The sequence below is a fragment of the Salmo salar genome, chromosome 09 (assembly GCF_965601325.2).
Source record: "Salmo salar chromosome 09, fSalSal1, whole genome shotgun sequence".
Classification (NCBI taxonomy): domain Eukaryota; kingdom Metazoa; phylum Chordata; class Actinopteri; order Salmoniformes; family Salmonidae; genus Salmo; species Salmo salar.
Window position 1 is genome coordinate 152,970,205 of NC_138299.1, and position 25,859 is coordinate 152,996,063.

The 25,859-nt window shown below is 43.5% G+C and overlaps 2 protein-coding genes across 3 annotated transcripts in view; one reads left to right on the forward strand and one right to left on the reverse strand.

Annotated features, from left to right (window-relative positions):
• Positions 1–2,251: 2,251 nt before the first annotated feature.
• Positions 2,252–12,460, forward strand: LOC106613203 (P2Y purinoceptor 2). 2 transcript variants are annotated; one of them, XM_014215231.3, is made up of 4 exons: positions 2,252–2,391; positions 7,685–8,436; positions 8,527–8,554; positions 9,109–12,460. In XM_014215231.3, exons 2-4 carry the CDS (start codon positions 7,703–7,705, stop codon positions 9,334–9,336), a joined length of 990 nt encoding a protein of 329 aa, XP_014070706.1. In that variant the 5' UTR covers positions 2,252–2,391; positions 7,685–7,702; the 3' UTR covers positions 9,337–12,460. The 2 variants fall into 2 exon arrangements, with proteins under 2 accessions (XP_014070706.1, XP_014070705.1); XM_014215230.3 differs by having other exon boundaries at positions 7,685–8,554.
• A 4,822-nt stretch (positions 12,461–17,282) lies between these two features.
• relt (RELT TNF receptor) overlaps positions 17,283–25,859 on the reverse strand; it is a gene marked incomplete at its 5' end in the record, with an annotated part of 13,227 nt that continues 4,650 nt past the window's right edge. Inside the window, one exon of the mRNA XM_045724813.2 lies at positions 17,283–17,709. Within this exon, the coding sequence (XP_045580769.2) occupies positions 17,349–17,709 (361 nt within the window). The remainder of the gene's footprint in view (positions 17,710–25,859) is intronic.

The following is a 25,859-nucleotide window of genomic DNA, read 5'->3' on the forward strand; positions in this document are numbered from 1 at the left end:
CTGGGCCTGGAAATTGTTGATCTCCCCCTCTAGGATGGAGAAGCTGTCTTCATTATAGTATGGGGATTCTCCTGGGGGGATATAGGTAGCACACACGAGGACATTTTTCTCTGTTGAGATCATTTCTCTAGAATTTCTAGACAGATGTATAATGTTCCTGTTTTGATTAATTTAATGGAGTGAGTTAGGTCTGCTCTATACCAAATTAGCATAAACCCCGAGTCTCTTCGATGTTTCACACCTGGTGGTATGGAGGATGAGACTACCAGCTCTCTGTAACCTGGAGGGCAACCAGTGGGTCCGTCTCCTTTATACCATGTTTTTTGTAGGATGACAATGTCTGTATTTCCAATTTATTTGATGAAGTCTGGGTTCCTGCTCTTTAGGCTAAAGGCAGATGACCTCAGACCTTGTATATTCCAGGATGAGATAGTAAAAGCTTTGTGTTCCATAGTGTCTGGTGTTGTTTTTGTGTGATTTAGGCCTGGACCATCACTGTTTGTGTGAGCAGAGAATGTTGAGCATCTGATACATACCTCTTAGGTTGCAGGATGGGGCTTGGGCGGGTGTAATAGTGGGGGTTGGTCCTGTTGCTCTGCTCACAGCCTGGGCATATGTCCTGCTGTCATGTTGAGGTACTTGCCACAGGGGCGGGGGGCATGGGGTGGGCAGAAGGGGCATAGGTCTGATATCGGGGGGGCCTATATAGGGTGTGGCCAGGGTTTGCTTGGGGTGGTCTCAGCTGGTTGGGGTGTGGCTGGTGAAGCTGTGGTCTGGGTGTAGGTCCTCTTGGTGTGGGTTCTCTCGGTGCAGGGCCTTCAGATGGGGGGGGGGGGGGCAGGTACAGGTCTGGAAGCGTGTCTCGCTGGTCTGGGCGGGGTGTCCGTTGATTTTTTGCTCCTGTGTGAGATGCTGGGGTTGAGGGTGACGTCCTTCAGGGTCCTGGCAAAAGTTGGGATTGCTGCCTTGTTGGGATTGCTGTAGAGGTGTACCTGGCCACCCTTCCCTGCTGGGCCCTCAGGTCATTTGTGCCCGTGTGAATTATGATGTGGCTGGTGGACCCTAGTCTGTCCTCTGACAACAGCTCCAGGGCATGCCTAGTGTTTGGGCACCAGAGTTTAGCCACTTTCTGTTTGAGAAAAAGTTTATCTTCTTGAATGTATTTGCCATTTGATTCAATGAGGAGCACAATCTCTAGTTTTTGTGTGTCCTCTGTGGATGTGTGTGTGTGTGGGGGGGGGGGGGGGTCAAGAGGGCTATCGGGGGAGCTGACAGGAGGGCTGTTAGGAGGGGGTGGGGTCTGTTGGGTTGGTGGGTCCTGTGTTGTCTGGTCCATTGTGGTGTTGAGGTTGTGGTCCGGGTCTGAGGTGGGCTGTTCTGCTGGCTTGTCTGGGGGAGTGTCCTGCTCTCTGTTACACCTCAGCTTTCTGACCTCCTCCTTCAGTGCCATGTGTGCCTCTTTAAGTTCTCTCACCTCAGTCCGTAGAGCAGCCAGCTCTCTCAGACAGCCGTCCATCTCCACCTTCTGCCCTCCGGGTCTTGTTGGGGGGGTGTTGTTGTGCTGGTTTGTCTCTCTCTCTCTCTCTCTCTCTCTCTCTCTCTCTCTCTCTCTCTCTCTCTCTCTCTCTCTCTCTCTCTCTCTTTTTCTCTATTTCTCTTTCTGTTTCTCTCACTCTCTCTTTTTCTCTCTCCCGCGCGCGCGCGCGCGCGCGCGCGCGCGACAGACAGACAGACAGACAGACAGACAGACAGACAGACAGACAGACAGACAGACAGACAGACAGACACTCACAGTTTGGGTTTTGCTGTTGGGGGTATGATTTATGAGGATGGATTGGTTTCACATATTTCTGTGTGTGTGTGGCTTTGTGTGTGCATGAACGTGTGTGTGTGTGTGTGAATGACGGGTGTTTTTTTTGTATTTGCGTGGGTGTGTGTATGTATATGTATGTGCGTTTGTTAAGGTGTGCAGGTGTTTCATGTGCTCCTTACTGCAAAACCAATTACCCTCTGGGACAAATAAAGTTTCAACTTGAACAGGTGAGTGGGTCTCACTCACACCTCCAGCCGTGACAGCTGGTTAATCATCCAGGTGGGCCAGTGTGTTGACAGAGCTTGCCCCAGAGCAGAGAGAACTGAGCGAGGAGCAGGCCTAGGGGTTATGGTTTATGGTTAAGGTCATGTAATCATTAATACACTGTGTTTTTGGAACAGGTAAGACATTTCTCACTTCTCTCACCACCCACACCTCTATTCCACAGAGAGAAGGTGGTGGTGTGGGGGGGAATGGCTGCCATCTGTCCAACTGTACTCTTTAAGATCTCCTTAATCATCTGTGCATTCAGGTGTGGTTTTATATCTACCCAGGAGGGTCTGCGTTTCGCCAGTCAGGTCAGTCTCAGCGTTGATGTTTATACCTGTGATCAAAGATTACAGTAAAGTTTGTGTGTAATGGGTGTGTGGTGTAGGTTACAGTAAAGTTTGTGTGTAATGGGTGTGTGGTGCAGGTTACAGTAAAGTTTGTGTGTAATGGGTGTGTAGTATAGATTACAGTAACATTTGTGTATAATGGGTGTGTAGTATAGATTACAGTAACATTTGTGTATAATGGGTGTGTGGTGTAGGTTACAGTAAAGGTTGTGTGTAATGGGTGTGTGGTGTAGGTTACAGTAACATTTGTGTATAATGGGTGTGTAGTGTAGATTACAGTAACGTTTGTGTATAATGGGTGTGTAGTGTAGATTACAGTAACGTTTGTGTGTAATGGGTGTGTAGTATAGATTACAGTAACGTTTGTGTATAATGGGTGTGTAGTGTAGATTACAGTAACGTTTGTGTGTAATGGGTGTGTAGTATAGATTACAGTAACGTTTGTGTATAATGGGTGTGTAGTATAGATTACAGTAACATTTGTGTATAATGGGTGTGTAGTGTAGATTACAGTAAAGTGTGTGTGTGTGTGTGTGTGTGTAATGGGTGTGTAGTATAGATTACAGTAACATTTGTGTATAATGGGTGTGGGGTGTAGGTTACAGTAAAGTGTGTGTGTGTAATGGGTGTGTAGCATAGATTACAGTAACATTTGTGTATAATGGGTGTGTGGTGTAGGTTACAGTAAAGTGTGTGTGTGTAATGGGTGTGTAGCATAGATTACAGTAACATTTGTGTATAATGGGTGTGTAGTATAGATTACAGTAACGTTTGTGTGTAATGTGTGTGTAGTATAGATTACAGTAAAGTTTGTGTGTAATGGGTGTGTGGTGCAGGTTACAGTAAAGTTTGTGTGTAATGGGTGTGTAGTATAGATTACAGTAATGTTTGTGTATAATGGGTGTGTAGTGTAGATTACAGTAACGTTTGTGTGTAATGTGTGTGGTGCAACATTTGGGTCATTGTCCATTTGTCAGTTTTCTTCCACATAAAAGCCTAAAGAGATTTGTGAGCTTGCCCTGTTCCTGTCCCGGCTAACTTGTGAGTTGTGGAGAATAGATTTGTCTATGTGATATGGAGCAGTGTTTTCCTAGCGTTGGGTTGGGATTCACTCCTGGGTTTAGTTGATACCTTGTGGGTTGCAGTCTACTGTAGGTTATGATTGATTTCTGATGGGTCTGGCTTGAAACTGGGTCCTGGATATAAACATTGGTTTTATTTACTTGATGTGTCACAATAACTCAAAAAGCTTCAAGTAGGTCATAACTGACCACACACACACGTACACACACACGCACACACACACAGAGGTATGTCTTACTATACTTGTGAGGACTTTTTGGGACAAACAAATGATTCAAAATCCAAACACAAACCTCAGCCATTCAAGAACAACTGCTACAGATGTTCTTTAACCCCGGTGAAATTCCACTCATTGCTTTATTATTCATATGGCTCTGTCTGTCTCTGTCTGTCTGTCTGTCTGTCTGTCTGTCTGTCTGTCTGTCTGTCTGTCTGTCTGTCTGTCTGTCTGTCTGTCTGTCTGTTGAGCTGTCTGTCTGTCTGTCTGTCTGTCTGTCTGTCTGTCTGTCTGTCTGTCTGTCTGTCTGTCTGTCTGTCTGTCTGTCTGTCTGTCTGTCTGTCTGTTGAGCTGTCTGTCTGTCTGTCTGTCTGTTGAGATGTCTGTCTGTTGAGCTGTCTGTCGAGCTGTCTGTCTGTTGAGCTGTCTGTCTGTCTGTCTGTTGAGCTGTCTGTTGAGCTGTCTGTCTGTTGAGCTGTCTGTTGAGCTGTCTGTCTGTTGAGCTGTCTGTCGAGCTGTCTGTCTGTTGAGATCTCTGTCTGTCTGTTGAGCTGTCTGTTGAGCTGTCTGTCTGTTGAGCTGTCTGTCGAGCTGTCTGTCTGTTGAGCTGTCTGTCTGTCTGTCTGTCTGTCTGTCTGTCTGTCTGTCTGTCTGTCTGTCTGTCTGTCTGTCTGTCTGTCTGTCTGTCTGTTGAGCTGTCTGTTGAGCTGTCTGTCTGTTGAGCTGTCTGTCTCTGTCTGTCTGTCTGTCTGTCTGTCTGTCTGTCTGTCTGTCTGTCTGTCTGTCTGTCTGTCTGTCTGTCTGTCTGTCTGTCTGTCTGTCTGTCTGTCTGTCTGTCTGTTGAGCTGTCTGTTGAACTGTCTGTCTGTCTGTCTGTCTGTCTGTCTGTCTGTCTGTTGAGCTGTCTGTCTGTTGAGCTGTCTGTCTGTCTGTCTGTCTGTCTGTCTGTCTGTCTGTCTGTCTGTCTGTCTGTCTGTTGAGAAAGACAGAAAGGCAGTATCTACAGCTGAGATCTGCTCAGAGAGGGTTTTCTTCTGTATTGACTTTAGACAAACACATAAATCAACTTGTATTAGGTATAGACATACAGGTAGATAACATAATATTGTGAGTGTTGGTGATATACTAACAGAAGGTAGTAAAGAAAGGATATCCTAGGAAATCATATAATTGCCATAATTGCTAGATTCACATGGATCATTAGCTAAACAAAGTGCATAGTGAGTTATAGAATCAGAAGGGGCAACTTGTACTTTCCAGAAGACAGACCGGGCCATCAGTAAACTGTTACGTACAGTAGGTAAATGTTGATCCTGAGTCCCTCCCTGTCTCCCTGTATGTGTGTGTGCAGGCTGAAGAGTGACAAACATGACTGTCACTCACACACACTCACACATGAGCATGGAGACACATTGTGGAAAGCATTCTGTGTATCTCTGAGAGGAAGAAGCATTGGGAGAATCTTCGTGAGTCGGCCTAACCAGTAGGCCTAACCAGCTGATAGTGACAGGGCAGACACAAGCTCCTCTGGCTGAAGTAGTGCATCAGTAATCTATTATTGTTGTTGTTGTTAGAGTCTAGTACAGAAGTTGGACCTAGTTGCTGAACACAACTGGACTGTGTTCCTTTAAGACCGGAGCAGCTTTTCTCACTGTGAGTAACTAGTACTGGTATTAGCTACTACTGTACTGTGGGGGTGAGAGGGTACAGGACAGGAGAAGCTCTGACGTGTTCCCTCTGGTATTGCTGTTCTGTGGGGGTGAGAGGGTACAGGACAGGAGAAGCTCTGACGTGTTCCCTCTGGTATTGCTGTACTGTGGGGGTGAGAGAGAGAGGCTTGCATGTGTTTTGTAAATTGCACTCCTTCAGAGAGAGAGAGAGAGAGAGAGAGTATGTTCGCTTTTGTACTTTAAATATTTGCACATAATATGACATTTGAAATGTCTTTAATCTTCTGTGAATGTGATGTTTACCTTTATTTTTTATTGTTTATTTCACTTTTGTTTATTATCTACTTCACTTGCTTTGTCAATGTAAACATATGTTTCCCATGCCAATAAAGGCCCTTAAGTTGAATTGAGTTAGCTAACTAGCTCATCTGTTAAAACGTATGATGTAATATAAACTCTTAGGAAAAGAACGTGCTAACTAGAAGTTAAAAGAGTTCTTGTGCTGTCCCTTTCAGAACCCTTTCAAAACCGTTTTAGGTGTCGATACAGAATGCTTTTCCCCAGGGCCGTGTGTCTGTGTCTTTGAATCTACATGCAGCCTGTACACACATGGTACGCTTGTTACCGTAGGTGTTCATAACGTTTATGTGTGTGTGTGTGTGTGTGTGTGTGTGTGTGTGTGTGTGTGTGTGTGTGTGTGTGTGTGTGTGTGTGTGTGTGTGTATATGTGTGTGTATGTGTGTATGTATGTGTGTGTGTGTGTGTGTGTGTGTGTGTGTGTATATGTGTGTGTATGTGTGTATGTATGTGTGTGTGTGTGTGTGTGTGTGTGTGTGTGTGTGTGTGTGTGTGTGTGTGTGTGTGTGTGTGTGTGTGTGTGTGTGTGTGTGTGTAAGGGTGTTTCTTTATGAGTCTGTTGTATACTTACAGTAGGTCCATATATGAAAGCTGTTGAAAAGTTAACAGTTTACATCTTAATCTCATGGATTAGATCTTCATCATTGCAAAATGGAAACACCACATTCATGCTAATTGTGTTGCTGTACCACGTCGTGTGTGTGTTTCTCTGTATTATTGTTAGGGTTGCTAAGATACCCGTAATTTATGAAAGTTACCAGAATTAATTTAGGTAATTAACAGAAAATCTATGGAAATCTATCGTGACTTTGGTCATTTATACTTCAATAACTTTTTAAAAATGTATTATTCATATACAGTATAATATTCATTTTGTTTATGTGTGCATATTGTAGATGAGTTTCTAGTAGATATGGTTCATACCAGATGGTTCAAGAGATAATTGACTAATTAATTTTAAAAAGCATCTAATCAACGATAGCATTATTCTCAATTAACTTTTCCAACTAGTTACTTTTTTTTCTCACAATTGCCACTAGTTTGCCGCCAAAACATTGACAGTAAATACATATTGACATAGTAAAATAAATAGAAGCTGATAAAAAAAAAGAATAAATAAAATATATTTCATGCTGAAACCTTCATATTAAACACCAATGGTATTCACTACATTTACGGTTTATATTTAGGATAATGTTTTACAGCTTTGCAATAAAACATATTTTTTATTTTATTTTTTTAAATCATCTGATTCATTTATTTCATATATTTTACATGTGATAAGACCACACAGATGGCCAGAGACTATTAGACACCTGTGATAATCTGAAGTACCCAAAAAGGCCACTAGATGTCTTTTGATGGATTACATAAAATCCTTGAAAGACACACCAATTCTGGTAGTTTACTGGTAAACTTTTGAAAGTTTCCAGTAATATACCCTCCCTTTGCGACCCTAGTTATCATATCCTGTTGCCATGACCTATCCAAACAGGACAATAACTTCTCAAAGGATCACTAACTACCTGTTGGAACAGCTTGGACATCAATCACATCATCTCCTCGTCCATCCCTCTTCCTCCACTCCTCCTTCTCTTATCTGCCTCTTCCTCCACTCCTCCCTCTCTTATCTTGGCATTTAGGAAAGACACATATGATGGAATTATGGGTATTATGCCAAAATGAGCTTCAGATTCCAGCTGCGGCATTCATGCGTATGCGTTTAGAAGCAAGTAAACAGAGACATTTAGTCATAGCTTTGGAATCTTTAGCCATAGCTTTAGTGTGTAGAGTTATATAAGTGGATAGTACAGTTTTATCATTACTATCCCACTTTAGCTTCTCGCTCTCTGTGTGCGTGCGTGTGTGTGTGTGTGTGTGTGTGTGTGTGTGTGTGCATATTAGTAAACCTCTGTATCTTCCTCAGATCTGTTTATGAACAAAGATGGCTACCTTCGCCAACCACTCAACCAATGAGAGCAGCGGGCAAAATCGCCGCTGTAGCTTCAAGGAGGACTTCAAGTACATCTTGCTTCCTGTCAGCTACACTCTGGTCTTCGTGATTGGCCTAGCCCTGAACTTCACGGCCATGTACGTGATCCTGTTCCGTACGAAACGCTGGAAGCCCTCGACGGTGTACATGTTCAACCTGACAGTATGCGACACCCTCTACATCCTCACCCTACCCTTCCTAATCTACTACTACGCCGACGAGAACGACTGGCCCTTCAGCGAGCCGTTCTGCAAACTCATCCGCTTCCTGTTCTACGCTAACCTCTACGGTTCCATCCTGTTCCTGTGCTGCATCAGCCTGCACCGCTTCCTGGGTGTGTGTTACCCGATGAGGTCACTGAGCTGGGTCAGCGCCAGAAGAGCCCGGCTGGTGTCTGTGGCGGTGTGGGCGTGTGTGTTGATGTGCCAGGCTCCCGTGCTCTACTTCTCACGCACCAGGGATGAGGGGACAGAGAGGGTGTGTTTCGACACCACCAGTCCAGAGTTATTTCATGACTTCCTGGTGTACAGCTTGGTGGTGTCTATGCTGCTGTTTGCCTTCCCCTTCATGGTGGTGATGGTGTGCTATGGACTGATGGTGAGGAAGCTTCTGGAGCCCGCCTGGGGGGCGGGAGGGAGCCAGTCGAGGGGAGTCGGGGTGATCGCTCCTCATCGCTCCAAACAGAAGTCTGTGAAGATGATAATCATTGTGTTAGTAGCGTTCATGCTGTGTTTCCTACCTTTCCACCTGACCAGAAGTCTGTTCTACTTCCTCAGATACCTGGAGCAGATGGACCCCTCCCAGGTACAGTACCACAACCACTGGAATACTACGCTTTTAAAGGTTCTGCCTGGCTCTCCCTTTCACCCAAGAGCCTGGCTCCAGGTAGCTTCACCTTTCACCCAAGAGCCCGGCTCCAGGTAGCTTCACCTTTCACCAAAGGTGCAGGAGCCCGGCTCCAGGTAGTTTCACCTTTCACCCAAGGTGCAGGAGCCCGGCTCCAGGTAGCTTTACCTTTCACCCAAGGTGCAGGAGGCTGGCTCCAGGTAGCTTCACCTTTCACCCAAGGTGCAGGAGGCCGGCTCCAGGTAGCTTCACCTTTCACCCAAGGTGCAGGAGGCCGGCTCCAGGTAGCTCAGGCTCAACTCAACCACTGCTATTATGATTGTTGATATTGTCATTATCCTTGACATATAAAGGTAATTTCCATATCGAGAGGATATCTGCAGCATTTACCTTGAATGCGTTCTCCACGAACACGGTAACATTGCCTTTAAAAGGCACATTGTCAACAGCATTACACGGATTGAATCCTTAACCTTAACCTTTCAATAATTTGTTCTTGTATTCATCCCCAGGTGAGCTGTGAGCTGCTGAAGGCGTCCAGCATGGCCTATATGGTGACACGCCCCCTGGCCAGCGCCAACAGCTGTGTGGATCCCATCCTTTACTTCATGGCTGGGCAGGGTTTCCGTAGTAACCTCGCCAACAAAAATCAGAGCATCGCTAAGGAAATCAGGAAGCGTGATGGCCGCCCTTTCGAAGCAGGTCTGACCGTCAGGAGAGTCAATCGATGTACTGAATAGCTATGGAACAGAGTGAACTCCTTTGGAATGGATAAAACCCCATTGGACAAACACACTGGAAGGATGACTGGCTCCCCTAAACTGAATATTATTTAGCCCATATTATTAGACTGTTTGAAAGAGAATGTATGTCATGATATTTTATTTCATGTTTTATCCCTGACTGGTAGATACTAGGAGATTACACATACAATAGAAATACCCGATGTCTTACTTGAACGCGAGAGGGGAATACAGTAACTCATTGATTGAGATCTGAATTAGGAAGCTAAAGGAAGGAAGAAATACATTGGTTGATGCTGACAGTGTAGAGAGAATATATGCTGCAATTACATGTTAGGGATGTTAGTGATACTGTAATCACAATAAACAGTAAATATAGATTTAGGGGCCGCTGATTGTAGTGTATCTAACAAACCTATCTTCAGGATTACATACACCACACACAGACTGTAAATCACTCTTAAGATTCGTAAGAGCATTCAGAGAAAGTGGTTCAGCTCCAGGCATGACTTGGGCAGGTTCTTGGGTGTGTCTGGAAAGTCATGAATTAACATCCCAAAGACTCACAGATGGAGCTGGCTATAATCCAGACAGAGAGCTTTATAGAAGCAACACAGGCTCACTGCTAGCTGGCACAACTACAAATTACTAAGAAAAAACTCATGCTTAACCCGTAAGAGTCTAAGCCCTGTCTAAGCCGGAGGGAGGGGGGGACATTTTTTAAGAAGGTCATACCATGGATCATTTCGCTTTTTGATTGTGAATTGTAAGACCCCTAAAACTATCAAAAACTACAAACGCATTAAATAACAGATTCACTACAACAGAGAGTCCCCCACAAAAAAATCTAAAGGAAGTTTGTTCTGAAGTGTCTATCATATCTGAACGATATAAGATCAGGAAACGTGTTTGTATTTTTGTTTTTGGACATGTATTTAACACCTTATTTTTTGCACTAGTCTCCATATACTCTACTGGTCAAATGTTTTAGAGCACCTACTCATTCAAGGGTTTTTTATTTGTTTTTACTATTTTCTAGATTGTAGAATAATAGTGAAGACATCAAAACTATGAAATAACACATATGGAATCATGTAGTAACCAAAAAAGTGTTAAACAAATCAAAATATATTTTATATTTGAGACTCTTCAAATAGCCACCCTTTGCCTTGATGACAGCTTTGCACACTTGGCATTCTCTCAACCAGCTTCACCTGGAGTGCTTTTCCAACAGCCTTGAAGGAGTTCCCACATATGCTGAGCACTTGCTGGCTGCTTTTTCCTTCACTCTGCGGTCCGACTCATCCCAAACCATCTGAATTGGGTTGAGGTCAGGGATTGTGGAGTCCAGGTCATCTGATGCAGCACTCCATCACTCTCCTTCTTGGTAAAATAGCCCTTCCACAGCCTGGAGGTGTATTGGGTCATTGTCCTGTTGAAAAACAAATGATAATCCCACTAAGCCCAAACCAGATGGGATGCAGAATGCTGAGGTAGCCAGGCTGGTGAGCCTTGAATTCGAAATAAATCACAGACAGTGTCACCAGCAAAGCACCCACACACCATAACACCTCCTCCTCCATGCTTTATGGTGGGAAATACACATGCAGAGATCATCCGTTCACCCACACCGCCTCTCAGAAAGACACAGCGGTTGGAACCAAAAATCTCCAATTTGGACTCCAGACCAAAGGACACATTTCCACCGGTCTAATGTCTATTGCTCATGTTTCTTGGCCCAAGCAAGTCTCTTCTTCTTATTGGTGTCATTTTGTAGTTGTTTCATTGCAGCAATTAGACCATAAAGGCCTGATTCACGCAGTCTCCTCTGAACAGTTTATGTTGAGATGTGTCTGTTACTTGAATTCTGTGAAACATTAATTTGGGCTGTAATTTCTGAGGCTGGTAACTCTAATAAACTTATCCTCTGCAGCAGAGGTAACTCTGGCTCTTCCTTTCCTGTGGCGGTCCTCATGAGAGCCAGTTTCATCATAGCACTTGATGGTTTTTACAACTGCACTTGAAGAAACTTTCAATGTTCTTTAAAATATCCTCATTGACTGACCTTCATGTCTTAAAGTAATGATGGACTGTCGTTTCTCTTTGCTTATTTGAGCTGTTCTTGCCATAATATGGACTTGGTCTTTTACCAAATAGGGCTATCTTCTGTATACCCCCACTACCTTGTCACAACACAACTGGTTGGCTCAAACGCATTAACAAGGAAAGAAATTCCACAAATTAACATTTAAGAAGGCACACCTGTTAATTGAAATGCATTCCAGGTGACTACCTCATGAAGCTGGTTGAGAAAATGCCAAGAGTGTGCAAATATTTTATATTTTGATTTGTTTAACACTTTTTTGGTTACTACATGATTCGATGTGTTCTTTCATAGTTTTGATGTCTTCACTATTATTCTACAATGTAGAAAATAGTAAAAATCAAGAACAACCCTTGAATGAGTAGGTGTTCAAACATTTTGACCGGTAGTGTATTTCCATACATTTTTTCAACTGGTACCAGGTGGACCTTCAGATTAGTCTGTGAGGCCTGTGGGCATCCAAGAGCAAAACAACCAATATGTACTGTACATGTCGGTGAGAGTCTCACCTTTACACAGAGTGTGTAGCCCAAACAGCTGGGACGCTATAGACAGAAGTTGGCAGATGGGATGTACCAACTTCAGACGAGTCCCAAGACACTTGTGGGGGTCGTAGAGCAAAACGGAGAACACCATTATGTCTGTGAGAGTCTCATCTTTCCATGGATTTAACACTTGACATCCTGTCAATTTACTGTGCTGATAGTGGATCAATGTTTGTCAACGTCATCCATGTTTGATCAATGTTTGTCAACCGCCTTTATTTTTTGCAACTTCAGAGTAATTGTAATTTAACAAACATACAGACTCACACACACACACACACACACACACACACACACACACACACACACACACACACACACACACACACACACGTTTACCGCTGAGCGTTCATGCATTATAACACAAAGCACACACAGACGACTCAAAATAAACCGCTCCTTTATTTCAAGAGTAAAAATATCATACAGAAAAATGTAATTTCATAATAAATACAATCTACAACGTAGAGAAGATGAGTTGTTTTTCCTTCTTTTCTGCAACACTTCCGTTTATACCGTGTCATAAGGAAACAGGGCAGATAAAACATGAACATGTTCAACCAATAAAAATAATCAAATCCAGACAATGGTTCTGAACTGCAAAAACAGCAACATACAGAATATAAAATAATAGTTCAAATTGATCATAATCATCATCATTATCCACCCTTTATAAAATGTAAACTGCAAAACCCAAACTGTGTTTCCACGGTGAAGCAGCTCCGTCAGCCACTAATCAAAAAAATCTATTTAAATAACTAAAAAACACAAGTAAAAAACACTTGAAATGCAGCTGAAGGAATGAGATTGAGATGGTCAGTCATGATTTGTATTCCTAAGATAATGTAGTTAGTTCCCTTTAGGAGGACTGCGAATACAGCTTTTACTCAGACTACCCAGAGATAATAGGGTCTGTCTGCATGCTCTCCTTGGAGGAGCAGGAACGTGTGTGTGTGTGTGTGTGTGTGGTGTGTGTGTGTGTGTGTGGTGTGTGTGTGTGTGTGTGTGTGTGTGTGTGTGTGTGTGTGTGTGTGTGTGTGTGTGTGTGTGTAACAATAAGTAACAACACTTGAATGAAAACTCTGAATAATGTGTCTGTAGTGCTTTATCTGTGGGGGCAAAAGAGCCGAGTTGATTATCCTTCTAACTTAGCCTATGTCTGTTGCTAGGCAATCGTCACAAGGCAGGAAGTGAGGTCATGGTTTGAGATAAGTGCCACATGGAGTAGGATGCCACTGATCAATGGTCAGTGAAGCTAGGAGGGTCAACTGATCCAAGATCTGTGACACGCCAGGAGAGAGGAAGTCACAGGACAAAGCACACCTCCCCGAAAATGTCGGGGACTGATTTAAGTGTGTCAAAAGAGGCACTGAAAATTACTGGCAAACCCACCTCCTGACACTGTCACTGACTCTGTCCCTGACCTTGTCCCTGTCCCTGACTCTGTCCCTGTCCCTGACTCTGTCCCTGTCCCTGACTCTGTCCCTGTCCCTGACTCTGTCCCTGACTCTGTCCCCGACTCTGTCCCCGACTCTGTCCCCGACTCTGGCCCTGACTCTGTCCCCGACTCTGTCCCCGACTCTGGCCCTGACTCTGTCCCCGACTCTGTCCCCGACTCTGTCCCCGACTCTGGCCCTGACTCTGGCCCTGACTCTGTCCTTACCCTGTCACTGTCTGACCATCCTCTGTACACATCTAAGAGCTTCAATAAAAACAGGGCAATTCACCTTGTCTATTCACAGCCGTATGTACATATATACAGCCATTTACACAGCCGTATGTACATATATACAGCCATTTACACAGCTCGGTACTACACATTCAACTTTCATCAGAAGCTAAATGAAGCTAAAGTGGAACTGACAGCATTTTAACTACTTTGCAGATATGAAACAAACAGACAATCATAATATCAGTCAAAAATATCAAATTCCCAGTTTATGCTACAAAACAACTGTATAAGAGGTTTTAAAAATAGGTTCTATTTGACTCAGCATTGTTGGCAGAATAGATGGATGCATTTCAATGCATGATTCCTATAATTCACTGATACATTTGTTGGTACATTGTTTGCTGCCTCCATTCCGGATGCAATGCTTCAGTTTCAAAAACGAATGATTGTAACTAAGGCTGGGAATGTCAATACAATCACACTAGCAAGGGCAATGATCACAAGTCAGTCATAACGTGGTTAATAGGCTAGTGTATCTATTGATGTAGCAAGCTAAAAACACTGAGCCTAACATTAGCTATCTAGCTTGCTGCTAGGAGGATGTGATGTCATTGGAGGAGTGGGAGAGTAAGAGTGAGGTTTTCCCCTCATATTGCTTTTCGGTGGCTACACAGCTAGAGATGCAGGTGTCATTTGGGTTAGCTAGCAAGAATGTGAATCGCTTTGCTAGCTAGCTATCCTGAACTTGAACGACTATTATCCAGTTAGCATATCTCTTGCGTTCGCTAATTCACTCTGGCTATCTACTCTGATTTCAGAGCCCTCTTGTCTGAGTGTGCCAGAGCGCAGAATAACTGATTAATTTACAAACGCACAACAACGGCTGAATATATGCAGTGTCAGTAAACGTGGGCAAAAAAAAGTAATACTTAGTTACGAACGCTCCAGATATCATGTAAACAGCCTAGCAACCAGCTCTGCTAGGGCGAGTAAAAATGGTCAGAGTAAGGTGTTCTCTCATTTGTCTCTGGAAGTAGCTAGCTAGCTCACTTTAGCCAGTTAGCTTGGGTGCTTGGTTGGGACAAGAATGCATTAGCAGGCAAGCTGCAGAAGGACGAGCAGGCTACTTACTATTTCCCATCGTTTCTCAGTGCAATTTTGACGGTCAAACTAGCTGAAAAAGCTTATCTAATGTTCCTTCGTTAGACTGTAGCTGACCTTGCACTGGCTAGCACTAGATGTTGATCTTGTTGTTGATGTGCATATAGGGGAAGATAGCCTGCCTTTTTATGGTTGTTTGATCATTAGGACTGTAAAGTTCCCAAATGTAAGAGGACTCCTGTGGTATTGACATTTTTGTAGAAATCCATTTAGGTGTATTTTGTGGCTTCTTGTTCTATTGATCTAAAGTCACGCTGTTGTAACTGTCTGTAAACACACAGTCCAGTTCAAAGTGAATGATGGCAGGTCTGTGTGGCAAATGGCTTGTTTGCATGAAGGCCTACTGTAGTTCTATGGTGCACTGGTCTGTGTAGACTCCAGTCCTGGATGAGACAGATGTTTATATTAGGATTCATTTACTGCAGTGTCTATTCATTGTCCAAACCGTTTTCCCACTCTATATTGCTATACCATTTTTACAAATGCCTTACTATATGTAATTAATTACCAAACATTTTAAGAATTTATGAAAACATGAAAATGATCATAACTAAGCGTTCGCTTGTTAGATTTCTTCTTTTTTTTAAGCATCATATTCTTCCTGGTGGTATATATGAACCGATTTGAATTAGATTTCATGTTGCTAAAATGCTGTCAGTTCCACTTTAAATGCCATCTATAAGAGCTGAAGAGTACAGCATGTAGTTCATGCTGTTTGCAGATCATTATGTCTCTCTCTCAATGTTGGAGCTCAACCCCCAAGTATTCGCTGGATAAGACTACATTCAACATTATCAAGAAGACATAAAACTTCAGAAGGCCTAAAACTATAACACTGTGTGTGTGTGTGTGTGTGTGTGTGTGTGTGTGTGTGTGTGTGTGTGTGTGTGTGTGTGTGTGTGTGTGTGTGTGTGTGTGTGTGTGTGTGTGTGTGTGTGTGTGTGTGTGTGAGAGAGAGAATGTAGACCTACTGTGTGTGTGTGTGTGTGAGTGTGAGTGTGTGTGTGTGTGTGTGTGTGTGTGTGTGTGTGTGTGTGTGTGTGTGTGTGTGTGTGTGTGTGTGTGTGTGAGAGAGAGAATGTAGACCTACTGTGTGTGTGTGTGTGTGTGAGTGTGTGTGAGTGTGAGTGTGAGTGTGTGTGTGTGTGTGTGTGTGTGTGTGTGTGTGTGTGTGTGTGTGTGTGTGTGTGTGTGTGTGTGTGTGTGTGTGTGTGTGTATTGCAGTATCAAGTGCAGAAAGTGTTAAGGTCCTCCAACCTGTCCAGAGTCTTATGGGAGCACAACAACACGGCTGGGTTAATTAATAGTCTGTTCCTTCTCTCTTTTCCTCCCTGCCTCTAAAGACAGAGGATTATTTCTCAACAATAGGATAAAATACAAGTTGATTGTGTTATAAATATGAGGGTTTCCCTGTGTCTGGCATCCAGGCTAACTTCCCAGCAAGCACCCAGGCTAACTTCCCAAATCCCAACAAAGAGGATAATCAACCTCTCTGGTCACCATTTTGGAATCCCATCACATCCATCGCTCAGCGAGGTAGAGTTATTTTTTACCCAGCATTCATCCCTGCGAATGTTTAGCTGTTAACCTGAGAGAGAGAGAGAGAGAGAGAGAGAGAGAGAGAGAGAGAGAGAGAGAGAGAGAGAGAGAGAGAGAGCAGAGGAGAGAGAGCGAGAGAGAGAGACGAGAGAGAGATATTAGGATGTTGTCTCACAGGAATGTGACTTACAGGCAGGACTTGAGAGGTGTGTGTGTGTGTGTGTGTGTGTGTGTGTGTGTGTGTGTGTGTGTGTGTGTGTGTGTGTGTGTGTGTGTGTGTGTGTGTGTGTGTGTGTGTGTGTGTGTGTTCCCAATATCCCCACTAGGGGTCAGTAGCTTCCTCACTAACTGTCAGCATTGACTGTTTAAATGTGCTGAGCTAGACGTGTGTGTTTTTGTCACTGATGACTAACTACAGAGGGTGTGTGTGTGGTGGAGGGAGTTCTTCCACGACACCACAATGACAGGCGACGTGTTACTATTTCATAATTCAGCGGTCACTAGAAGAACATGCCTTCCTGTGTGTGTGCTTTCCAGGGACTCCTGGGAGAAGTCAATGGCACTCCAAGAATCACAATGTTCAGTGGACTGGAGAGAAGGAGAAGAGAGGTGGTGAAAATAAAATGAGAGAAAGACGAGAGGGAGAATCAGCAAGAGAAAAGGAAGTAACCGGCACCTCCTATGTACCCCTGGCAGCTGATGAAGATGAAGACGAGGATGGTGGTGAGGATGACTTGTTCCCCCCCAGCAGAGAAGCGTCCTCCACTGAGTTTGAGTCACTAGACTCTGGTCGGAATGTCAGCTCCATGGAACCAGGCCTCTGCTCCTGAATCTGAGCCACCTGAAACCTGTCAATCAAACAAAAGACTGGCACACGGTGCATGTGTATACGTATGTGTGTATAGAATGTATGTGTGTATGTTTGTGTGTGTAAGTGTGTGTGTGTGTGTGTGTGTGTGTGTGTGTGTGTGTGTGTGTGTTTCCATCCTCACCTCCCAACAGACCGGGTTACCTTCCCAGGCATACTGCACTCCCCCTCAGGGAGGGACTCTGACCCAGGGCTGGGGGTCTGGGAGATCTTAGGGGTGGGGTGGTGTGTGTCCACGGTGGGCAGGAGAGGGGTCATCTGGAGGGACTGGAGGTCCAGAGGGGGTAACAGGAGGGACTGTGGGGGTTTGAGGGGGCCGAGGAGGATGGGGGGCCATTTCTTCTGGGCACAGCGGGAGCAACAGTAGCCGTGTCGGGGGCCAGACAGACCAGACAGACCAGAGATGGTGTGGAGGTGAGACTGGTGAGGACACAGTCTGGGCAGGGAGAGGAACTGAGTCAGAGGAGACAGCACCGGAAACCTGGAGCAGGGTGGGAGAATGGGAGGGATAGAGAGAGAGGGATAGAGAGAGAGCGAGAGAGAGAGAGGGATAGAGAGAGAGAAAGAGAGAGAGAGAGAGAGAGAGAAAGAGACAGAGAGAGAGACAGAGAGAGAGACAGAGAGAGAGAGAGAAACAGAGAGAGAGAGAGAGAGAGAGAGAAAGAGACAGTGAGAGAGAAAGAGACAGAGAGAGAGACAGAGAGACAGAGAGAGAGAGAGACAGAGAGAGAGACAGAGAGAGAGACAGAGAGAGAGAGAGAGAGAGGGATAGAGAGAGAGAGAGAGAACATGTATGAGCAGGTATGCAGGCTCCCAAACATGCACATAGACACTAAAGTAGATATAGTAGGTATAGTAGGTATAGTAGGTAAAGTAGGTATAGTAGGTAAAGTAAGTAAAGTAGGTATAGTAGGTAAAGTAAGTAAAGTATGTATAGTAGGTAAAGTAGGTATAGTAGGTAAAGTAGGTATAGTAGGTATAGTGGGTAGGGTAGGTATAGTAGGTATAGTAGGTATAGTAGATAAAGTAGGTACCGTAGGTATAGTAGGTACCGTAGGTATAGTAGGTATAGTGGTATAGTAGGTATAGTAGATAAAGTAGGTATAGTAGGTATAGTAGGTACACTAGGTAAAGTAGGTAAAGTAGGTATAGTAGGTATAGTGGTATAGTAGGTATAGTAGATAAAGTTGGTAAAGTAAGTATAGTAGGTAAAGTAGGTATAGTAGGTATAGTAGGTAAAGTAGGTAAAGTAGGTATAGTAGGTATAGTAGGTGTATAGTAGGTATAGTGGTATAGTAGGTAAAGTAGGTACAGTAGGTACAGTAGGTACAGTAGGTAAAGTAGGTATAGTAGGTATAGTAGGTACAGTAGGTATAGTAGGTAAAGTAGGTATAGTGGTAAAGTAGGTATAGTAGGTATAGTAGGTATAGTAGGTACAGTGGGTATAGTAGGTATAGTAGGTACAGTAGGTACAGTAGGTATAGTAGGTATAGTGGTATAGTAGGTATAGTAGGTAAAGTCGGTATAGTAGGTATAGTAGGTATAGTAGGTAAAGTAGGTATAGTAGGTATAGTGGTATAGTAGGTATAGTAGGTATAGTAGATAAAGTAGGTAAAGTGGGTATAGTAGGTATAGTAGGTACAGTAGGTAAAGTAGGTAAAGTAGGTATAGTAGGTATAGTGGTATAGTAGGTATAGTAGATAAAGTAGATAAAGTAAGTATAGTAGGTAAAGTAGGTATAGTAGGTATAGTAGGTAAAGTAGGTAAAGTAGGTATAGTAGGTGTATAGTAGGTATAGTGGTATAGTAGGTAAAGTAGGTATAGTAGGTACAGTAGGTACAGTAGGTACAGTAGGTACAGTAGGTATAGTAGGTAAAGTAGGTATAGTGGTAAAGTAGGTATAGTGGGTATAGTGGGTACAGTGGGTACAGTAGGTACAGTAGGTATAGTAGGTACAGTAGGTACAGTAGGTACAGTAGGTATAGTGGTATAGTAGGTATAGTAGGTATAGTAGGTAAAGTAGGTATAGTAGGTATAGTAGGTATAGTAGGTATAGTGGTAAAGTAGGTATAGTAGGTAAAGTAGGTATAGTAGGTATAGTGGTATAGTAGGTAAAGTAGGTATAGTAGGTATAGTAGGTAAAGTAGGTAAAGTAGGTACAGTAGGTATAGTAGGTACAGTAGGTACAGTAGGTACAGTAGGTCTAGTAGGTACAGTAGGTATAGTGGTACAGTAGGTAAAGTCGGTATAGTAGGTATAGTAGGTATAGTAGGTATAGTGGTATAGTAGGTAAAATAGGTATAGTAGGTATAGTAGGTATAGTGGTAAAGTAGGTATAGTAGGTATAGTGGGTATAGTGGGTATAGTAGGTATAGTAGGTAAAGTAGGTACAGTAGGTACAGTAGGTATAGTAGGTAAAGTAGGTATATTAGGTATAGTGGTATAGTAGGTATAGTAGGTATAGTGGTATAGTAGGTATAGTAGGTACATTAGGTATAGTAGGTATAGTAGGTATAGTAGGTAAAGTAGGTATAGTAGGTATAGTAGGTAAAGTAGGTATAGTAGGTATAGTAGGTATAGTTGGTATAGTGGTAAAGTAGGTATAGTAGGTATAGGAGGTATAGTAGGTAAAGTATGTATAGTAGGTATAGTAGGTATAGTGGTATAGTAGGTATAGTAGGTATAGTAGGTAAAGTAGATACAGTAGGTAAAGTAGGTGTAGTGGTAAAGTAGGTACAGTAGGTATAGTAGGTACAGTAGGTACAGTAGGTAAAGTAGGTATAGTAGGTATAGTAGGTAAAGTAGGTACAGTAGGTACAGTAGGTATAGTAGGTAAAGTAGGTACAGTAGGCACAGTAGGTATAGTAGGTATAGTGGTATAGTAGGTAAAGTAGGTATAGTAGGTAAAGTAGGTACAGTAGGTAAAGTAGGTATAGTGGTAAAGTAGGTACAGTAGGTATAGTAGGTACAGTTGGTATAGTAGGTATAGTAGGTATAGTAGGTACAGTGGGTACAGTAGGTATAGTGGTATAGTAGGTATAGTAGGTAAAGTAGGTACAGTAGGTATAGTAGGTACAGTAGGTACAGTAGGTACAGTAGGTAAAGTAGGTACAGTAGGTACAGTAGGTATAGTAGGTATAGGAGGTACAGTAGGTATAGTAGGTACAGTAGGTATAGTAGGTATAGGAGGTACAGTAGGTATAGTAGGTCAAGTAGATATAGTAGGTATGCACAGACAGGGAAATGACCACAGTGATCCTTACATCCAAAACACACTCTTTCACATGGTTTTGGGGGTATTTAGAAACGACACCCAGCCCCCTCCAAAACTACCATTACAACACCTAGACAGGGACAGAGCCCTCCCTTTATGTCCAAGCGGCCCTCCCATCCCTGCCTCTATGAAACCCCTCAGTGCAGAGCTGCCTATTGTTCCATTGTGTGGGAGGGTCCCGTGATGCTTCTCTGACCCCACCACCCCTGGATCACAGAAAAGACCCGGCTTTAAGAGCTTCCAGAACGTGTGTGTGTGTGTGTGTGTGTGTGTGTGTGTGTGTGTGTGTGTGTGTGTGTGTGTGTGTGTGTGTGTGTGTGTGTGTAAAGCTGACAGGCAGTATCACAGCTTCACAGTACAGAAAGTACAGAACGTTTCAGAACATTTCATCTACAGGAACAATCTATTGGGCTTTTCCATTAAGCTGTTCCTTATAACTTGACCTGTAACCTGTCCTGTAACCTGTGGTCTATACCCTGTCCTGTAACCTGTCCTGTAACCTGTGGTCTATACCCTGTCCTGTAACCTGTGGTCTATACCCTGTCCTGTAACCTGTCCTGTAACCTGTGGTCTATACCCTGTCCTGTAACCTGTCCTGTAACCTGTGGTCTATACCCTGTCCTGGAACCTGTCCTGTAACCTGTCCTGTAATCTGTGGTCTGTAACCTGTCCTGAAACCTGTGGTCTCTACCCTGTCCTGTAACCTGTCCTGTAACCTGTGGTCTACAACCTGTCCTGTAACCTGTGGTCTCTACCCTGTCCTGTAACCTGTCCTGTAAACTGTCCTGTAACCTGTGGTCTATAACCTGTCCTGTAACCTGTGGTCTATACCCTGTCCTGTAACCTGTCCTGTAACCTGTCCTGTAACCTGTGGTCTAAACCCTGTCCTCTAACCTGTCCTGTAACCTGTGGTCCTTAACCTGTCCTCAACCTGTCCTGTAACCTGTGGTCCTTAACCTGTCCTGTAACCTGTCCTGTAACCTGTGGTCTAAACCCTGTCCTGTAACCTGTGGTCTATAACCTGTCCTGTAACCTGTCCTGAAACCTGTCCTGTAACCTGTGGTCTATAACTTGTCCTGTAACCTGTGGTCTATAACCTGTCCTGTAACCTGTGGTCTATAACCTGTCCTGTAACCTGTCCTGTAACCTGTCCTGTAATCTGTGGTCTATAACCTGTCCTATAACCTGTCCTGTAACGTGTCCTGTAACCTGTCCTGTAACCTGTGGTCTATAACCTGTCCTGTAACGTGTCCTGTAACCTGTCCTGTAACCTGTGGTCTATAACCTGTCCTGTAACCTGTCCTGATACCTGTCCTGTAACCTGTGGTCTATAACCTGTCCTGTAACCTGTCCTGTAACCTGTGGTCTACACCCTGTCCTGTAACCTATCCTGTAACCTGTCCTGTAACCTGTGGTCTAAACCCTGTCCTGTAACCTGTGGTCTATAACCTGTCCTGTAACCTGTCCTGTAACCTGTCCTATAACCTGTGGTCTATACCCTGTCCTGTAACCTGTCCTGTAACCTGTGGTCTATAACCTGTCCTGTAACCTGTGGTCTCCAACCTGTCCTGTAACCTGTGGTCTATAACCTGTCCTGTAACCTGTCCTGTAACCTGTCCTGTAACCTGTGGTCTATAACCTGTCCTGTAACGTGTCCTGTAACCTGTCCTGTAACCTGTGGTCTATAACCTGTCCTGTAACCTGTCCTATAACCTGTCCTGTAACCTTTGGTCTATACCCTGTCCTGTAACCTGTCCTGTAACCTGTCCTGTAACCTGTGGTCTATAACCTGTCCTGTAACCTGTGGTCTATAACCTGTCCTGTAACCTGTGGTCTATAACCTGTCCTGTAACGTGTCCTGTAACCTGTCCTGTAACCTGTGGTCTATAACCTGTCCTGCAACCTGTCCTGTAACCTGTCCTGTAACCTGTCCTGTGACCTGTGGTCTATAACCTGTCCTGTAACGTGTCCTGTAACCTGTCCTGTAACCTGTGGTCTATAACCTGTCCTGAACCTGTCCTGTAACCTGTCCTGTAACCTGTGGTCTATACACTGTCCTGTAACCTGTCCTGTAACCTGTCCTGTAACCTGTCCTGTAACCTGTGGTCTATACCCTGTCCTGTAACCTGTCCTGTAACCTGTCCTATAACCATGTCCTGTAACATGTCCTGTAACCATGTCCTGAACTCTCCTCACCTGGTTGTCTAGGTCTCAGTAAGGAACTCTCCTCACCTGGTTGTCTAGGTCTCAGTAAGGAACTCTCCTCACATGGTTGTCTAGGTCTCAGTAAGGAACTCTCCTCACCTGGTTGTCTAGGTCTCAGTAAGGAACTCTCCTCATTTGGTTGTCTAGGTCTCGGTAAGGAACTCCCCTCACCTGGTTGTCTAGGTCTCAGTAAGGAACTCTCCTCACCTGGTTGTCTAGGTCTCAGTAAGGAACTCTCCTCACCTGGTTGTCTAGGTCTCAGTAAGGAACTCTCCTCACCTGGTTGTCTAGGTCTCAGTAAGGAACTCCCCTCACCTGGTTGTCTAGGTCTCAGTAAGGAACTCCCCTCACCTGGTTGTCTAGGTCTCAGTAAGGAACTCTCCTCACCTGGTTGTCTAGGTCTCAGTAAGGAACTCCCCTCACCTGGTTGTCTAGGTCTCAGTAAGGAACTCCCCTCACCTGGTTGTCTAGGTCTCAGTAAGGAACTCCCCTCACCTGGTTGTCTAGGTCTCAGTAAGGAACTCCCCTCACCTGGTTGTCTAGGTCTCAGTAAGGAACTCTCCTCACCTGGTTGTCTAGGTCTCAGTAAGGAACTCTCCTCACCTGGTTGTCTAGGTCTCAGTAAGGAACTCTCCTCACCTGGTTGTCTAGGTCTCAGTAAGGAACTCTCCTCACCTGGTTGTCTAGGTCTCAGTAAGGAACTCCCCTCACCTGGTTGTCTAGGTCTCAGTAAGGAACTCTCCTCACCTGGTTGTCTAGGTCTCAGTAAGGAACTCTCCTCACCTGGTTGTCTAGGTCTTGAAAACCAAAAACCAGCAGACATTAGGCTCTCCATGGAATGAGTTTGACACCACTGATTAATGGCAGCCTGCAGTACACCGGTCGGCCTTCAATTTGAGTTACTCAATGAGAGGAGGCAGCACTGAGACGGCACTTCCTGGAGTAGCTCAAACTGTTCATGTCATGTCTTCGTGAGACACCATTTTAACTGACTTCATTTGATAAGATGCGCTATTGAGTCTTCACATAGGGTTGCAAAGGGAGGATATATTACTGGAAACTTTCTACATTTACCAGTAAACTACCAGAATTTTGGTATCTTTCAATGATTTTATGTACCTATCACAATATGTTTTGTGTAATCTATCACAATACATCTAGTGGCCCTTTGGGTACTTCAGATTATCACAGGTGTCTAATAGTCTCTGGCCCTCTGTGTGGTCTTATCACATGTAAAATATATGAAATAATGAAATAAGATGATTGCAAAATAGAATGACAATGCTGTAAAACATACTAAATATCAACCATCAACTCAGTGAATACCATTGGTGTTTAATATGAGAGTTTCAAAATGAAATATTTTTTTCACATTTTCATTTACTTTACTGTGTCAAAATATATTTGTTGCTAATGTTTTGGAGTTAAACTGGTGGGAAAGTTATTCAAGTGTAAATTACCAAAGTTACAATAGATTGCCCTAGATTTTCTGGTAATTAACAAAATTACTGAAGATTCCGGTAACGTTAGTAAATTACCGGTAGCTTTGCAACCCTTATGAATGTTGCCACGTGATCGATGGCTTTTGTCCATTGATATATACAGTCATTTCTCTCACCCTTCAGCAGTACGACTGAGCAGAACACTGTTTAAGGTATGTATTGTCTAGGCAGGGTCATTGCTCTCACCCAGAACACTGTTTAAGGTATGTATTGTCGAGGCAGGGTCATTGCTCTCACCCAGAACACTGTTTAACTTCATCGGGGTAGGTGGCAGTATTTTGACGTCCGGATGAAAAGCGTGCCCGTAGTAAACTGCCTGCTACTCAGGCCCAGAAGGTAGGATATGCCTATTATTAGTGGATTTGGATAGAAAACACTCTGAAGTTTCTAAAACTGTTTGAATGATGTCTGTGAGTATAACAGAACTCATATGGCAGGCCAAAACCTGAGAAGAAATCCAACCAGGAAGTGTGGAATTCTGAGGTTTGTAGTTTTTCAAGTGATTCCCTATCCAGTATACAGTGTCAATGGGGTCATTTTGCACTTCCTAAGGCTTCCACTAGATGTCAACAGTCTTTACAACATTGTTTCATGCTTCTACTGTGAATGGGGAGAGAATAAGAGCCATTGGAATCAGATGACTGAGAAAATGACATGAGCTCAATCGCACGCACTCACGTGAGAGTTAGCTGTGTTCCTTTTCATTTCTGAAGACAAAGGAATTGTCCAGTTGGAATATTATGGAAGATTTATGATTAAAAACATCCTAAAGATTGATTCTATACAACGTGTGACGTTTCTACGAACTGTAATATAACTTTTTTGACTTTTCGTCTGAACTCACTGCGCGAGCACAGTGGATTTGGATTACTTGACTGAACGCGCAAACAAAATTGAGGTATTTGGACATAAAGATGAACTTTATCGAACAAAACAAACATTTATTCTGGAACTGGGATTCCTGGGAGTGCATTCCGATGACGATCATCAAAGGTAAGTGAATATTTATAATGTAATTTTTGTCATTTCTGTTGACTCCAAAATGGCGGGTATCTGTATGACTTGTTTTGATATCTGAGGCTGTACTCAGATTATTGCAAAATTTGCTTTCGCCGTAAAGCTTTTTGGAAATCTGACACAGCGGTTGCATTAAGGAGAAGTGTATCTATAATTCTTTGAATAACAGTTGAATATTCTATCAACGTTTATGTGAGTATTTCTGTAAATTGATGTGCTCACTCACCGGAAGTTTTTGGAGGCAAAACATTTCTGAACATTACATGCCAATGTAAAATGTTTTTTTTGGATATAAATATGAACTTTATCGAGCAAAACATACATGTATTGTGTAACATGAAGTCATATGAGTGCCATCTGATGAAGATCATCAAAGGTTAGTGATTCATTTTAGTTGTATTTCTGGTTTTTGTGACGCCTCTCCGTGTTTGGAAAATGGCTGTGTGGTTTTTCTTGTTTAGGCGCTGTCCTAACATAATCTAATCTTATGCTTTCGCCGTAAAGCCTTTTTGAAATCGGACAATGTGGTTGGATTAACGAGAAGTGCATCTTTAAAATGGGATATAATAGTTGTATGTTTGAGAAATTTGAATTATGAGATTTTTGTTGTTTTGAATTTGCCGCCCTGCTATT